At 41.4% G+C, this 16,528-nt stretch overlaps 1 protein-coding gene across 1 annotated transcript; it reads right to left on the bottom strand.

The window, feature by feature from the left end:
• Positions 1-1,059: 1,059 nt before the first annotated feature.
• On the bottom strand, positions 1,060-12,191 carry slc25a37 (solute carrier family 25 member 37). The gene is made up of 4 exons (XM_014160158.3): positions 11,462-12,191; positions 5,359-5,587; positions 5,064-5,120; positions 1,060-4,902 (listed from the first exon to the last, which is right to left on the bottom strand). The coding sequence occupies exons 1-4, from the start codon at positions 11,654-11,656 to the stop codon at positions 4,370-4,372; spliced, it is 1,014 nt and encodes a 337-aa protein (XP_014015633.1). The 5' UTR covers positions 11,657-12,191; the 3' UTR covers positions 1,060-4,369.
• Positions 12,192-16,528: the final 4,337 nt, after the last annotated feature.

Raw genomic sequence — 16,528 nt, 5'->3', positions numbered from 1 at the left:
ACAAAGAGATGACTTCCTTTAAAGACAGGGAAAAACCGAACTCCACCACAAAGACAGGCATTGTCAGTGCTCCAATATGCCGTGACTGGCTAACAAATTTGCTGGAGCTGATAGTGGTTTAAATCAGCCCTGATTGTTGCACAAGGGAAGACTCATAAACTTCCCTGGACAGCGGTGAAACTGGATCCCTGATGTACGTACCATGGCACCAGCATAGCTCCTTTTTTCTCCCATCAGCAGATATGCTCTTGCATCCGACTCGTCAGATGGTTGTCATTGATTTTATGCCCTGTCCTCATATTATGTGTGAGTGGTTAGTGATTACATTCATAGCATTGTAGTTAATGTATAATAGCATACAGTTATAACAATACGCTATAAAAAAGTGATACTGCATTTTCCAGGAAGTAGCCGTGTCAAACTGTCATAGGCTTTTTGAATGGTCTTCAACGGGCAAAAATGTAGCGCATTGGTCTTCAGCACAAAAACTTCTTAAAAAGGCATCTGGCATTTGTAAATTCATCCACAAACACAATTTTATATACATCTTAAATGACCATATTTTCACGAATTTTATGACAATCGATAAGCCCATTCAAAAGTTTAGGGGACTGACCCCGGAAGTGCTGTAATGTCGCATCGCTTTCAGAGCCTATATGAAGTAAGTTATTTTAGATGATATTCAAGTCACAAAAGCTTTAAAAAAAAATTTAAAGGTCAAAGCATAGGTAAGAGACGAAATGAGGTCATTTCAAAAGGCATATAGGTCAATATACCTTATCAATTGCAACGATTAAACAAATAATTTTTTCAAACTCTCACCATAGATTATTAACAACCACACATCATTTTCAGAAATAGACACCTGGCTACAACTCTAACAACACTCATGTGAGCAGTGTGCTTTGAGGTGACTATCCATTATGAACTATAGCGCCCTCTATTGGTTCTAATGCAAGGTACAGACTGGTCTTCCCACATACTTTAAGACTGTCACTGAGGGCTCTCACTCCATTAAATCACATTGTTTAACAATAATAATAGAATCCAGTACATACATCATTTATCACCTGCATTTTATTTAAGCTCCAGTGTTATATACACTGTAGCAGCATTACCACAATCATTTAACATTCTTGTGCTGTAGATGGCACTCTAGTCATAAATCTTCCCAGTTTCCCCCGGCGTTTTGTTGTGCGCAAAAAAGCAGCAAAGATGTAACATGATGAACATCCCTAGATAAGATATAAATTCACCAAATCTCCATTAACACAATCACTCTTATTCATGGGGCATACATAATAATTAAAAGTACATTATATTGAAATGATCACAGTCAAGTTATACAAGCTAGACAATAAGCATGGGTTTAAGACTTATTTTTCCTTAGATCTCTAGGGCTAATGTAATGTGTCTGAACAAAACCTGTGGATACTTTATCAAAAATGATTCAGAAGCTAAAGTAAATAAGAGTCAATACCTGAACCAGATTAGTCTAATGACCATTTGATTTCCATCCATTCCATGTAACTATCCATTTCTATCTCCAAGTTTCTTAGAAAAGGTCCGTTCTGCTCAACATTAACACATAGGAGCAGTGTTGTTTGAAGAGGGGGGGGGGTTGAAATATCTGGCGAGTGGTTTTTAATGGAATTAATTCTATCAACTGTATGACCAGCATTTCTTAAAAAATAAGATTTCATTAAAATTGAATGAAATGCATAGAACAGAAATGGCATTTCATTTGTATAGTAAGTAACATACATTACATTTGTCTGGAGTTCCCCTTTTCATAAATAGTGATAAACGATATGCCAGAAACATCAAATGAATGAACCTTCAGCTGTCCAGTATTGTTGTCAACAAGATTGACTTTAATCAACCTAAAATGTGTTACTGTGTTGCATATTCATTTACATAAACAATAGCTGTGATATTTAGCAAAAACATCTGTGTAACTCTATAAAAACACCCACCCACAGGGCTCAAAAGGACTTAAAATTGAAATATAGAGAAATGGTCATGCAGTGTGCCAACTTCTCTCCATTATGAATACTGCAACATTGTAGGTTTGACCACTGCTCACCTGCTAGTCTCAGTTCAGACTAAATGTCCCCTTTAACCAAACACTTCAGCCTTCACAGAAACATTTGAAGAAATTCTCATCTCTACCTCTTATGAAAAATGCTGGAGGCACAAAGTGACTTTTTAAACATCATAAGGCAATAAGCCTCAAGACAGCTAAATGACTAGCTCAACTAAAGTAGTCCAAAGAATAAGAAGCTAAAGCATTTTTGGTTGCAGATTATGCTTGGAATGAGAGGACTGCCAATAAGTACGAGGACAAGAGTGAGTGCTTAATTTTACAGGTATGTTCACCACTACAGGTTTGCAAATAGGAATCATACAATACAATGCATATCTTTGGGATTTTTAACAAGGAATAAACCTATATTTGAGGGATTGTGACCTTCGGCGATCTCATAGAACCATCTGTACTTCACTGGTGAAAAAACCCCAACAACATTTAATTAAAAGCAAACAAACAAATCTTGCAGCTTTGTGGATTACAGCAATATGTGGAGGAATGTCTGCCTTCTGAGCGGAAAACTCAGAGCCAAGAGGCTGGGAAGAGAGCAGGGAGAGCACAGGAAGTGACTAAAATGGGCCAAAACAATTCTAATAAATAGAGCGTGCCAACCAGCTGACCTGGTAACCCATTAGTAATGGACCCATTGTCCCAGACTGTACCCAATGCTTAAAGGAGTCGCCCGATTAACTGCCCTGGGCTGCAGTGGTACTCATTCCAAATTCTGCTGTCTGGAACATTGAATGTTTATTTTTTTATTTTTTTTATAAATAGTAGTTTTGAGAATGTCAAATTTGCTCATCTCACATAAAATCCCTCTAATAGAGATTTAAACTAAGTACATTATTACAAGCATGATATTTTACTCAAAAGCTAAATATGAACATCACAGATGTGTCTGAATGCAGAGATGAGGCGGTCCATGCCACCAGCCTCTTAAAGGTTTGGTTCACCTGAGGACCTGCATAATGAAATGCCTCCTGGGAAACAATCGCTCACTAAAATATACAAACGCTGCCTCTTCTCTGCAACAGATTGTTATATAACATACTCTAACACTCACATTGGTGAGAGTCCAGAGCATACTACTGCGCTCAAACAAGGCTAATATTTGGGCTGTTATGGCCTATACACCTTTATTATTGAGAGGGATTCTAGTAACCTCTCAGGAAAGGGAGGCAATACTCACTTCACTGTGTGGTCAAAAATAAACTACTGAAACTGAACTACTAATCTACTGCAGACTTTGACTGGCGCAGAGGTTTGAATGAAGACCTATCTAAAGTGAAAAAAACCCAGCACAACATTTAGGGGTTCAGCCAAAAGGAAATGTAACTCTCAGAACTGCACTTCCAACACAGAATAGAAAAAAGGCCCTCATCTTGAAAGGTTTAGGCTAGCTCAGATTATAGGCACATTGTACGATACCAACCTTCTGGCCAAGGAAAAATAACATGGTCCTATTTCAGTACATTTGGTTTTGATGAGTGGTTTCTTGCTATGATTGATGAAAAGGTAATATATAAAGATCATATGATTTAATCTACATTTCAATGGCAAACAATGATTATGTTAATGGTGACGGATCCAATCCGTTTCTATTAAGGACCTGGACAACACAAACAGCTTTGAAGTTGTGGCTGCCTTCAATGCTAAAGAGGCACTTTGAAAGCGCAATTGTGTCTACTGTGCAGCGAAACTCAGGAATGTGTTCAATAAATCAGTCCTTTATAAATACACAAGGAAATAAAACAAGCAAACAGCTATGTGTCTCTTCCAAATCCATAAAATGCAAGCCCTGGTAAGCAAATCAAATAAATAAAAAGTTCCCATATCAGATCTACAACATACTGTATGAATGTAACCCAACATAATCATGAAAATACTGTCACCAGATAGTGATAGACCAAGTTGGTAGTGTTGTGTGCTTAGTGAACGGGTGATTTGGGAAAAGGGCCTATAGCCATATGAAGATGACCTTTTCTCTGTATACATCTCTATGCAGTTCCTGTAACAGCCTTCACTCCTCTAATGAATGACAGTGCACAATGGAAGGGCTTGCTGGGTAGGAAAGTGAAGGGTAAGGAGTGCCACGGTGTACCACAGCAAGTCTTTCAAACTTCCTCCATTGCAGTGACTTCCCTTTGAGTTATTATACAAAAGCACACAGATATAAATTATGAACACGATGTCACCATGAGGCTTTTTGCATTGATTCCACAGGAGAACCAGGAGCCTCTAGTACAGGTGTGGTCACATCGCGGTCTCCACAGCCCTTCCTCAGACTGGGCCAGCTGGCCCAGCCTCTCGCTCCATCTGCTGCTTGGTCAGGACGTACTTAAAGAACTCATAGACTGACCAGGCGATGGCAGTAGAGGGCATCTGGTATATGACCCGGGCCTGGATTCCTTTGAAGAAGGCAGCCGCGCCACCGAGGCGATACACTGTCCTGAAGGCGTTGGCCATGCCTGTGAGGTGACCACTGATGTGTATGGAGCTGAGCGCTACGTTCTCCTGTGTGTTGAGCAGGGTCTTACACACGTCCAGCGGGGTGGTTATGGCTGCAGACACAGCCCCCGCCGCAGCCCCAGACAGCACGTGGCTACCGGGGTGGTACTGTCTGTGGGGGTTGAGCCGCTCCTGCATCAGCTCATAGGTCATGAAGTGGACAGCCTGAAAGGGAATGTTCATGGCCAGCTGTGTGCTGTAGCTGCGGTAGAAGGCTGTGAGCCCCTCAGTGCGCTGTATAGTCCCAACGCAGTCCAACAGGTTCCGGTAGGGAGAGTTGTACATCTGCATCCGCTGTTTCACCACTAAGACACCATGAAGGACAGCACCACCACAGACAGGGAACAAAGAGAAGGGGGTTAATATACTGTATAACCCCCCCCCCCCCGCTAGAACGGCTTGTTACCATCTCGATTTCTAATTGAAAAAGTCACAAAAAAAACAAAGCCCCCTTTGAAAGCCTTACCTTCAGCTGGGTTCATGACTGCATCATGCAGCACAGTGGCCACACAGCCTGCCAGTCCTAGTTGGAACAAAGACAGTCAGTCAGGCCTCCGCATGTAACCACCCATCAACATACAATACCTCACGTAATAATACATCAGTTCTCACCAAGCCAATTCTTTATACTGTTAGTTTATCAAAACTGCCAGCACAACTACCAAAACAATTAACTTCTTCCTGTGCCATGTTCCCTGACCTTCCAGTGGTCAGTATGTAATGCAAGTTAGAATTCCAAGGGAAACAGAACTGTACTGCACCATTGGCTATGTGGCTGTTTCCTCCATTCTGAATGACCTCGCTGAGTGTACGCTTGACATGTTCGTAGCAGGCAAAGTAGAGGGCGTGGGCAGGGCCGGCCCCCAGCATTGTGATGTTGAGGCCCCTCAGGGGTCTGAGGAGACCCTCCGTCCGGATGATCCTTCTTAGGGCCTCATACACGCTGCTGTACTGAGCCTTAGGGTCTGGCTGCAAACTTTGCATCCTGGTCTAGAGAAAGAAGAGGGATATTTTAAGTGAGATCGCCTACTTCTCATGAAGTAGGCTATACAACCTGCTAAACTACAGACTGTAGTCAAACCTACACACTCACCTAGGCTGTCTGTTTCTGAGGTAATTGTTTCTCCAGTGATCGGATGTCTCATCATGTTTTTGATAATATCTGTTCTTGGCAGAACTCATGTCCTTTCTGAGTGATGTGTGTCTGTCCCAGGCCTAGGATGGGGGGCTGTGGCAGTTTTGTTATACCCTGACACGCCAAGTTATTTGGACAGCACAAACAATGTTTTTATTTAGCCCAAAAGACAAGCCATTTTTATCTTTCTTTGCATATTGCCTTGCGTTTCCTTCCACCGCCCCAACAATAAAATATCAATTACATTTCCTTCAGATACATCTGGAGGCTTGAGGGGTTCATACAACTTTGAGTTTGTCAAACTGAACTAAAACTCGATACAAATCACAGACATTGTTGAGCTCTACCTCAAGGAGACAATGATTTCTGCATGTGCATTCAAGACTGCTTCTGTAGTCATCTTTTACTTCTAGGTGACATTACTTATCTCGCATTTATCTCTCAACGCATCTTTGAAAGGGTGAATCCAATGTCTTATCTGTAGTCTATACAACTATACACTGAGTATACAAAACATGAACACCTGCTCCTTCCATGAAAGACTGACCAGGTGAATCTAGATGAAAGCTATGATCCCTTATTGATGTCACTTGTCCACTTCAAATCTGTGTAGATGAAGGGGAGGAGACAGGTTAAAGAAGGATTTTTCAGCCTTGAGACATGGATTGTGTATGTGTGCCATTCAGAGGGTGAATGGGCAAGACAAAATATTTAAGTGCCTTTGAACAGGGTATGGTAGTAGGTGCCAGGCGCACCAGTTTGTGTCAAGAACTGCAATGCTGCTGGGTTTTTCACACTCAACAGTTTCCCGTGTGAATCAAGAATGGTCCACCACCCAAAGGACATCCAGCCAACTTGACAACTGTGGGAAGCATTGGAGTCAACATGGGCCAGCATCCATGTAGAACGCTTTCGACACCTTGTAGAGTCATGCACCGGCAAATTGAGGCTGTTCAGAGGGCAAAAGAGGGTGCAACTCAATATTAGGAAGGTGTTCCTAATGTTTGAGAGAGAGATATATATAGATATATATAGATAGTACTGTTATTACTTAGGCAAAAGGTATGGAATAAACTTGCCTACCCACCATAACAAGGCACACCAACTAGCCAGAGACAAGATTAGACAATTGAACTGGAAACAACGACCTTCATTCATTTATCAAACACGCGTACGTGCAGATTTGCTCAAACAATTCCGTACAAGGACTTTGATCCTACTCCAATATGTGGGCAGCTCTGGTCCTCAACGGTTAAGGTTTTTGTGTTAACCTTTTTTCCGCATCTGATCGACGCCTGGGAGAACAGAGAGATATTGTCACAAGGGGACAAACAAGTTAGCCTAGTGAGCGTACTTTTGTAAACAAAAAAAGGCTCTACTCGGGAAAACCTGGCTCACTAAAGTGGCTCACTATTTAACAATGTAGGCCTAATCCTTGAGTGAGTTAGGATTCAGCCCTTAGTTACCAGCAGCAAGCCTACTGCATGTCTGCAGCTTACCTCCCCATTATGTTATTATCTCATCCAAGTAATTCCATCTACTTAGCAGCTTTGCTCTAGAGAAACCACCACACAGGACAGCTTCACAGGATTATCTCTGCATGATATCAGTTAGGGTGCATGATGTACTGTATTACAGACAAATATACCATTTTGAAGGTTTAGATTTAATACTATTTACTTTAATAATAATATAATCACATTCCTGCAGAAGTGCTACAGTAGTTGAGCTCTAAGGGGAAGAAAATAAAACACACAAGCAGTTGATATGTGTGGAGAATGAGATCTACCTGCAGACGGTAGGTGGGAAGGGGGCTCAAAGCTGTAATACTGATACATGCTGGACCTCTGCCCAGGTTCTGGCCACCCCCTGGCAGATCATACTTTAAGTGACAAGTGTCCCTCTTAAGCACCACTGAAGCGAAATGTTTCTAAAAAAGAAATTGAGCAAAGAGGTGAAGAGTACAGAATGAGACTGCTGTCAAACATCTTACTATTTTTTGATACTCTATGCTCATTAAGTACTTCTGGGCTCAGCCTTGCAGAGAGAGAGAGACTGCCTGCCTCTGTCTGTAATCATTAGGCAACTTGACAAAACAGAGCTAGCTTTATCCCAGTTGGCGTTTATCACAGTGACGGTACAACGCCTCTGGCCATTAAAATGGCTACTCTTTCTGGCTGTGCCGTGCCAAAGAACCAGGAAACTAGCCTGTTGATTGAATATTAGACAAACTTGGGGACCTTACTTCATTTGGTTTATTTCCTCACCTTGTCCGACAATTAAGTAATGTAAAATCTCCAACAATGTAATAATTAGGAGAAATAAATCTGCTGCATGGCACACAATGAGTCATTTGTTTGCGTTGTTCTACTGCCACTGATCTTAGTTTACTACCAGGAAATGCATTCCTGATGGGCTTAAAGGCACAGAGCAGTCAAAGATGTGATTTTCCTGTGTTTTAAATACATTTCCACACTAAGAGGTTGGAATAATACTGAAATTGTGAAAATGACAACGCCCTTTAAACGTAAGAGCGGTTTGAAAAGGCCGCTGGAAATTTCAGCCTGCTTTGGTGGGATGGTGTTTTGGCCTGCCTGACAATATAAGTTAATAGACCAATAACAAAGTGGGTTCCAAACCTCTCTGCCAATAACAGCTACTTCAGGTTACATATCCCTCCCATTAGTCTCGTACAATGAGGCACCTCACTCGCAGTCCTAGATAAATTCTTGCTTGAGAAATTGCTCTTCACAAAGAAGCGTTGTTCTAACATTTTAATTGAAAAGAAATCGCAGTAAGGTACTTATTTTTTTACTAGAAATGATTTGATATTGAGATAAAAAACAGCTGCATTGGACCTTGAAGAACTACTTCATAAGAGGAAGCAGTAGATTTCTCAACATAAGACATTTTGGTGATGACACAGTAATAAAACTATGAGTAAATATATGCTACCAGGATCTAGGGCTAGGCTAACTCTGAAGCCATTATAACACAACTATACGCCAACTCCCATCTCCAATACAGCCACCTGATCAACTCAAATAGTTTCAGTAACTGTATTTCTTACAGAAGATTTTGGTTCAAAAACTCTTTCAGTTTTAACATTAATGGCACCCTTCCAACTGGCGAGGAGGAAGGGGACCCATTGGGCACTGGAGTGGAAAAACCGCACCAGCTCATCCTGCTTGTTTTGGGCTGGAGAGAAATGCAGGGCTGGCGACAGCACAATTCATTAAGGTTCTATGGCCAGCATAAGAAGTACTGTTTTTTTCCCCACTCTTCCATGACAATGAATGGATGTTGTAGTGTAGACATGGGGCAGGGAATCTCCGTTTCTCTTCAGCAGGGAGTGACTCATCAGTAGCAAGCTAACTTCAGAAGCCTGAGAAACCTCACACACTGTAGCGGTTAAAGTCACCCTACTGTGATAGAACTGGGAGACCAGATCCTACTGGTGGCTGTGGACGTCAGTGTATTCTGTGTTTCTTTTAAATGAAAAGTAATGATTAAATGTGTGTGCATGGCATGAGTGTAAATGCATTTCAGGAGTTAATCCCATGGCTTGCAGAGGCTGTATGGCAGTTTGCTAATCAGCTGTATAAGAGAAAGACAGTGCACACACCCTTTTTCTGACTGATTCCAAATGCTTACGCCCATTGGGACATGAAGATAACACTTCTACTAGTAGCACAGATGGACGTATAGTTACTAGAAGTAGGCCTATATTATATCTACTTAACTCTAAACCTTACCTTCATAAAAAAAATAAGTTCATAGCAGGGTCGTCCACAAAATGAGTGCCTTTTGCATCCATTTGATACGTTAAGTAGAAATTGTGCACCAATATTTAATTTTAAGAGGAATAAGACTTGCTAAAGTGCCAAAATGCAGCATTTTGACATGTCCCTCTGTGCATCCTCTGACTTCTAGGAAGATTAACGCACTTCAACATTATTGTAAAGCCCTCGTTAATCTTGTTGCTTTGACAGTGATTTCTGAATATTACTTAGTTCATTTGATTAGTGATTCATTTTAAGGTTAAAAAAACCTGTCCTCCATTTTAAGGTCAATCCTGTTACGTGAATTTAACACATTTTAATATGGTGAAACTATTCCTTTTGAAAAATGAAATTCTAAAAGAAACATTGAATAGCCAAATCATAGTGAGCTGCTTCTACTCTTTTACTACATTTTCTGGTGTTTTGTGGTGGAACACTGAGCGGGTCGAGCATAACACATCTCGAGCATAACACATGTCTATTACCCATAGACAGGCTAGAAATGTTTTAACAATGTAAAATGTTTTGTGAAGCTTGCATTCAATTGCCCCTCCCTGTTTCACACAAGCAGCTTCCATTCCCCTGTCACAAGGGGATTTTCAACCCTGTCACTTTATTTTGCACTTAAGTCATTTATTTTTTTGCCTCGAGGGGAAAACATTTTTTGTTTGTTAATTGAACAAGTTGAACATGTGATCTTTATGACAGAATGTTAAAATTAGGTGAAATACAACTTTTTCTCACCAAGTTACAGTACTCAAAAAGGCACCTAATTGGTGGAACAACCCAGCAGCTGAGTTAATGAAACACTGTGGCTAGGTTTGGCTGTGTTGACTAGACGTGTAAAGTCTGGCTCTAAAACCTTGAGTTGTAAGATGGGCAGCATGAAAGGTCCAACTACAGATTCTTGCAGTTACATAGGAGGAAGTGGCGACAATGACTTGTGTAACCCTGTTGACACACAGGCTAATTTGGCTCCATGTCCGATCATCTCATTCTGATGGTCTGACTGATTAAAAATGTTGGACCATGTAGCCTATGCCTTTTTTTTGCCACAAGCTTTATTCTCTGTAGGTAGTCAGTGTTCTCTATTGATGTGGCAAGTCAAACATGTTTCAATGTACATGCAATGTACTTAAATAAAAATGTATGAATGAACTTCACTGAATGATCTGGGAAACTACTGGTATGCAATTAGGGGCATAGCGGGGTACACAGTTCAAAGCCAATTACTCATTACTTGTATGTCCTCTTATACTATAGGTTACCTAGAAGGCTATAAAAACTTTGACTAGTCCAGAAATAAATGATTTGGTTTAGTATATTTTACAATAACCACTAGCTACAGTTGGCCACAATGTCACCTAAATGTGAGCATCTTTGACTGCTCTAACCTGGCACACAGCCATGTGACCTTCACCTGTTTGCCTCAATTGTCTGACAACCAGTTTAATAAGTTCAGATGTGGGTAAGATAAAGAGTTGTATAGAACAAATGGGCACTGAGTGGGTAATGTCAGATAACTATGTCTACAAGTCCATGCTTCACTCTGAACTTGAAGGTTGTTGGATTTAAAAGTTTTAGCAAACAAGCTAGCTAACTTAGCTAGTTAGCAGCTGTAGCTAAGTGTGCGGCTAAATACTGGAAAGGTTCAATTGCATGATGTTTCATTAACAGGGTGAGTACTTTCAGGGAGGATTTCACATATGCGAGCGAGTGTCTTGCTATGCAAAGGCATGTCTCATAACGCGTAAATTGGCTGGCTAGTAGCTGGCTAATTAGCGCTAGCGTCTAGCTAGCTAGCCAACTACCTAGCGTTCACACATTTAAACTGGTAAGGTTATTTCCTCCCCTGATTGCTGATGAGTTGGAAAGCAGAAATGCATAATGACACGAATGAAAATGGTTATTGAGCACATCACATGGCTGATGGGCTAGCAAGCCTACCTTGACAGAGTCCACGGGGTACATCACCGTGTGCTCCAGGATTCCAGCCACGGCTCCTGCTGTCATGTGGATTGTCAATGAGGCATGAGCTGGTAAACTCTCGTAGTCACCGTCGCCTTCCGAAGGCTCCCCATCTTTAACCTTAATCTCAGACATGTCCAAGGTTGCCACCACCGGGTCGGCACGCAACTCCATGCGGGGGAGACTGATCAAAAGGAGATCTTTACAAACAAGCACTGAATCGGCGGCATGGACAACCACAACATTATAAACGAGTTCCAGCGCCTACATGACGTCAGAAGAATACACGATAGCTGTCAAGTTTGAGCAATGAACATCCAGAAAATCGAAAATGAGGCGGAACCAACAGCCGGAATTGTCCAATGAAAAGTAGCCCACTAGTGCTAGCCAGTTTACAGAATTGAGAGCGCTTTTCAATGAGGGGGCTCGATTAATCTCGTCCGGGCGCTCGTGTTGCACCGGCGGAAATTTGATCGCATTCGATTTGGAACCGGGCTACCTCCCAGACGTGAGCCAGGTACGCCGCTCTGTCAAACGGCGAAGTCTGCTCAAAACAAAAATGACTTAGTTAAAAACGTGGAATTAGTAGGATTCTGTGTTTTCCCATGCAAAGGTGATTGCTTTAGGAAAAAAACGTGTTATCTGCCTTCCCAGTGAAACTTATAACATTTGTTTTATGGAAAAGTTGTGTTTCTGGAAGATGCATCATGCTGCTGCTTTGTTGACAACGTGACCGAGCCCAGCAGATTACTGTTAATTTTGAGAAAGTCGCTCCTCCCTCCTTTCACCCAATGCAGTGATGGGCCATTGACCGGTTCAACCCTGGGCAACTTAAATAACAACCTCATTGATCATAATATGGACAAAGGGGTCACAAAGGTCATTGATTCCTGTCTATTTCAAAAGTAATACATGTTTACCCTTATTAAAACAACCTACATTGCCAATATAATACAGCATGTGGCATGAGAAATCACTCAAAATATCATCAACATGAGCTGAGTGCTGCTAACATGGAGAAGCCTACAAGGAGTGGAAACAGGCTAGGCTGCTGCACATTAAAACCCCTGCTGATGTATGTCATGAGGATAGTGATGTAGCACTTTCTTTTCCAAGCCTTTTTTTCTATGAGTTTTATTTGTCAATGGTAATCCTACTTATGATGTTAAATGCATATGACACTGCATACTGTATGCCATATTGCATGAGGTAAACTGAATTAACAAAGTAAACAGATTTACCCCGCTCTGGTTTGTTCGATTAAAAAAAAAAAAATAGTTTTGGTGGTATGTGGTGCTATTCAATACCAGTGTTTGGTAGTAAATGTAGATTTTTACTGGGCTGGGCCATAGTGCTGTAATCCCATCAAATAGTAAAGTAGGGTGTATTCTTCACCGAGGGTGGGTGTGTAGATTAGCAAGGTTGTGGTCCCCTTATCACACACCATCTGTTCAGTACAGGGTAGTAAAGCAATCTGAAGCAGACAATGTTCAACCTCACCCTTTTTAGTAGAAGTGTGTCTACCCCATTTGTGGTTTCCTAAGTGGTTTTCCCAGACCAACAAGCCTGTATGATTGAGACTTGAGACTTGTTGCTTTGAAGTTACAGATATAGGAACTTATTTTGAGCCAGTTTGCTACAGCAGGAAAATAATCCTGCAGGCTGCAGCAACAGAAAATATGAATTATTATGTGGAGTATAATTTATGGAAATTTTGGTAGGGGTTGATACATTTTTTGAAAGGGAAAATCAAGCCTTTTTAAACCTCAAATGAAAATAAAATAAATGTGCATTTGTCACATGTGCCGAATACAACAAGTGTAGACTTTTACGTTAAATGCTTACTTACGAGCCCTTAACTAACAATGCAGAGTTTTTAAAAAGTTAGTAAGAAAAATTTGCTAAACTAGTGGAGAAATAGTATCACATTAAAATAACAATAATTAGGCTATATACAAGGGTACCAGTACCGAGTCAATGCGCAGTGGTACGGATTAGTCAAGGTAATTGAGGTAATATGTACATGTAGGTAGGGGTAAAAGTGACTATGCATAGATAATAAACAAAAAGTAGCAGCTGCATATTTGAAGAATGTGAAGGAATGGGAATGGGTGTGTGTGTGGCGTCAATATGCATGTGTGTGTGTGGGGGGGGGGGGGGGGGGGGGGTTAAGTTTGTGGTTTGAGACTTTATTTTTACTATTTTCTACATTGTAGAATAATAGTGTAGAAATCAAAACTATGAAATAACACATATGGAATCACGTAGTAACCAAAAAAGTGTTAAACAAATCAAAATAGATTTGAGATTTGAGATTCTTCAAATAGCCACCCTTTGCCTTGATGACAGCTTTGCACACTTTTGGCATTCTCTGAACCAGCTTCACGAGGAATACTTTTCCAACAGTCTTGAAGGATTTCCCACATATGCTGAGCACTTGTTGGCTGCTTTTCCTTCACTCTACAGTCCAACTCCTCCCAAACCATCTCAGTTGGGTTGAGGTCGGGTGATTGTGGAGGCCAGATAATCTGATGCAGCACTCCATCACTCTCCTTCTTGGTCAAATAGCTCTTACACAGCCTGGAGGTGTATTGGGTCATTATCCTGTTGAAAAACAAATTATAGTCCCACTAAGCGCAAACCAGATGGGATGGTATATCGCTGCAGAATGCTGTGGTAGCCATGCTGGTTAAGTGTGCCTTGAATCCTAAATAAATCACAGATTGTGTCACCAGCAAAGCACCCCCCACACCATCACACCTCCTCCTCCATGCTTTACGGTGGTATCCTCACATGCGGAGATCATCCGTTCACCTACTCTGTGTCTCACAAAGACACAGCGGTTGGAATCAAATATCTCCAATTTGGACTCAGACCAAAGGACAGATTTCCACCGGTCTAATGTCACTTGCTCATGTTTCTTGGCCCAGGCAAGTCTCTTCTTCCTATTGGTGTCATTTAGTAGTGGTTTCTTTGGAGCAATTAAACTATGAAGGCCTGATTCACACAGTCTCTTCTGAACAGTTATTGTCGAGATGTGTCTGTTACTTGAACTCTGTGAAGCATTTATTTGGGCTGCAATCTGAGGTGCAGTTAACTCTAACTTATCCTCTTTAGCAGAGGTAACTCTGGGTCTTCCTTTCCTGTGGCGGTCCTCATGAGAGCCAGTTTCATCATAGTGCTCAATGGTTTTTGCGACTGCACTTGAAGAAACTTTCAAAGTTCTTGAAATGTTCTGTATTGACTGACCTTCATGTCTTAAAGTAATGATGGACTGTCGTTTCTCTTTGCTTATTTTATCTGTTCTTGCCATAATATGGACTTGGTCTTTTACCAAATAGGGCTATCTTCTGTATACCACCCTACCTTGTCACAACACAACTGATTGGCTCAACACAACTGATTGGAAAAAAAGGATCCACAAATTAACATTTAACAAGGCACACCTGGTCATTGAAATGCATTACAGGTGACTACCTCATGAAGCTGGTTGAGCGAATAGAAAGAGTGTGTAAAGCTGTCATCAAAGCAAAGGTTGGCTAATTTGAAGAATCTCAAATATAAAATAAATGTTGATTTATTTAACACTATTTTGGTTACTACATGATTCCATGTGTTATTTCATAGTTTGGATATCTTCACTATTATTCTACAATGTAGAAAATAGTAAAATAAAAATAAAACTTTGAATGAGTAGGTGTGTCCAAACTTTTGACTGGTACTGTACATCAAGCCTGTACAAGAGTCAGTTAAAAAAATAAGAAACCTGGGGGTCAAAGCAAATATTCTGGGTAGACACTTTATTAACTGTTCAGCAGTCTTATGGCTTGGGTATAGAAACCACTAAGGAGCCTTTTGGTCCCAGACCTGTTGCTCTAGTACTGTTTGCCGTGTGGTTGCAGAGAGAATGGTCTATGATTTGGGTGGCTGGAGTCTGAGAATTTTAGGTGCCTGGTGTAGAGGTCCTGGATTGCAGGAAGCTCGGCCCCAGTTATGTACTGGGGCCGAGCTACCGTGCGCACTACCCTCTGTAGCTCCTTGCTGTCGGATGCCGGGCAGTTGCCATACCAAGCGGTGATGCAACCAGTCAGAATGCTCTCAATGGTGCAGCTGTATAACCTTTTAAGAACCTGAGGTCCCATGCCAAATCTTTTCAGCCTCCCGAGGAGGAATAGGCGTTGTCGTGCCCTCTTCACGACTGTTGGTGTGTTTGGACAATGATAGGTCCTTAATGATGTCGACACCAAGTAATTTGAAGCTCTCAACCCGCTCCACTACAACCCTGTTGATGTGAATGGGGGTGTGTTCGGCCCTCCTTTTCTTGTAGTCCATGATCAGCTCTTTTGTCTTGCTCAAGTTGAGGGAGAGGTTGTTGTCCTGGCACCACACTGCCAGGTCTCTGACCTCCTCACTATAGGCTGTCTCATTGTTGTAGGTGATCAGGCCTACCACCGTTGTGTCGTCGGCAAACTTAATGATGGTGTTGGAGTTGTGCATGGCCACGCAGTCATGGGTGAGCAGGGAGCACAGGAGGGGACTAAGCATGCACCCCTGATGGGCCCCTGTGTTGAGGATCAGCGTGGAGGATGCGTTGTTGCCTACCCTCACCACTTGGGGGCGGCCCATCAGGATGTCCAGGATCAAATTCACTACAAGTTTTAAATGTCCTGCATTGCACGAAAGTTCTCCTGCAACAAGGCGATCAAATTAAAATCCTACAGCTTTACTTAACTATAAGTAAATGCACAGTTATGGCAGACATGAAGACCATGAAGAATACATGTAGATTAAGTACCAAGCAACATAATCAGTCATGCTTACTGTAGTGGAAGTATTTTTTTTCAACATTTAAAAGTATATACAAATTATTTTTAGTTATTCAAGTGAGCAGATTGTTTCAAGTTTCAATGTTTATTCGCCACGGGCACAGCATACAATAGGTATAAAGAGTACAGTAAAGGTATTTCCTTGAGAGCTCTTTCCCAACAATCCAGTGATAATAGTGGAGATAATAATAGAAAATAGAATAAAAAATAAAAGTACGAA

This window comes from Salmo salar, chromosome 20, assembly GCF_965601325.2.
Source record: "Salmo salar chromosome 20, fSalSal1, whole genome shotgun sequence".
In the NCBI taxonomy this organism is placed as follows: Eukaryota; Metazoa; Chordata; class Actinopteri; order Salmoniformes; family Salmonidae; genus Salmo; species Salmo salar.
The sequence above is the reverse complement of the archived record's forward strand: the minus strand, read 5'-3'. Positions and strand labels throughout refer to the sequence as shown.

Coding starts and splice junctions, on each gene's coding strand:
- slc25a37 (XM_014160158.3), bottom strand. CDS start 11,656: ATGGAGTTGCGTGCCGACCCGGTGGTGGCAACCTTGGACATGTCTGAG. Junction 5,588..11,461: donor ACCCCGTGGACTCTGTCAAG/GTAGGCTTGCTA, acceptor TTCTTTCTCTAG/ACCAGGATGCAAAGTTTGCA. Junction 5,121..5,358: donor AAACAGCCACATAGCCAATG/GTGCAGTACAGT, acceptor TGTTCCAACTAG/GACTGGCAGGCTGTGTGGCC.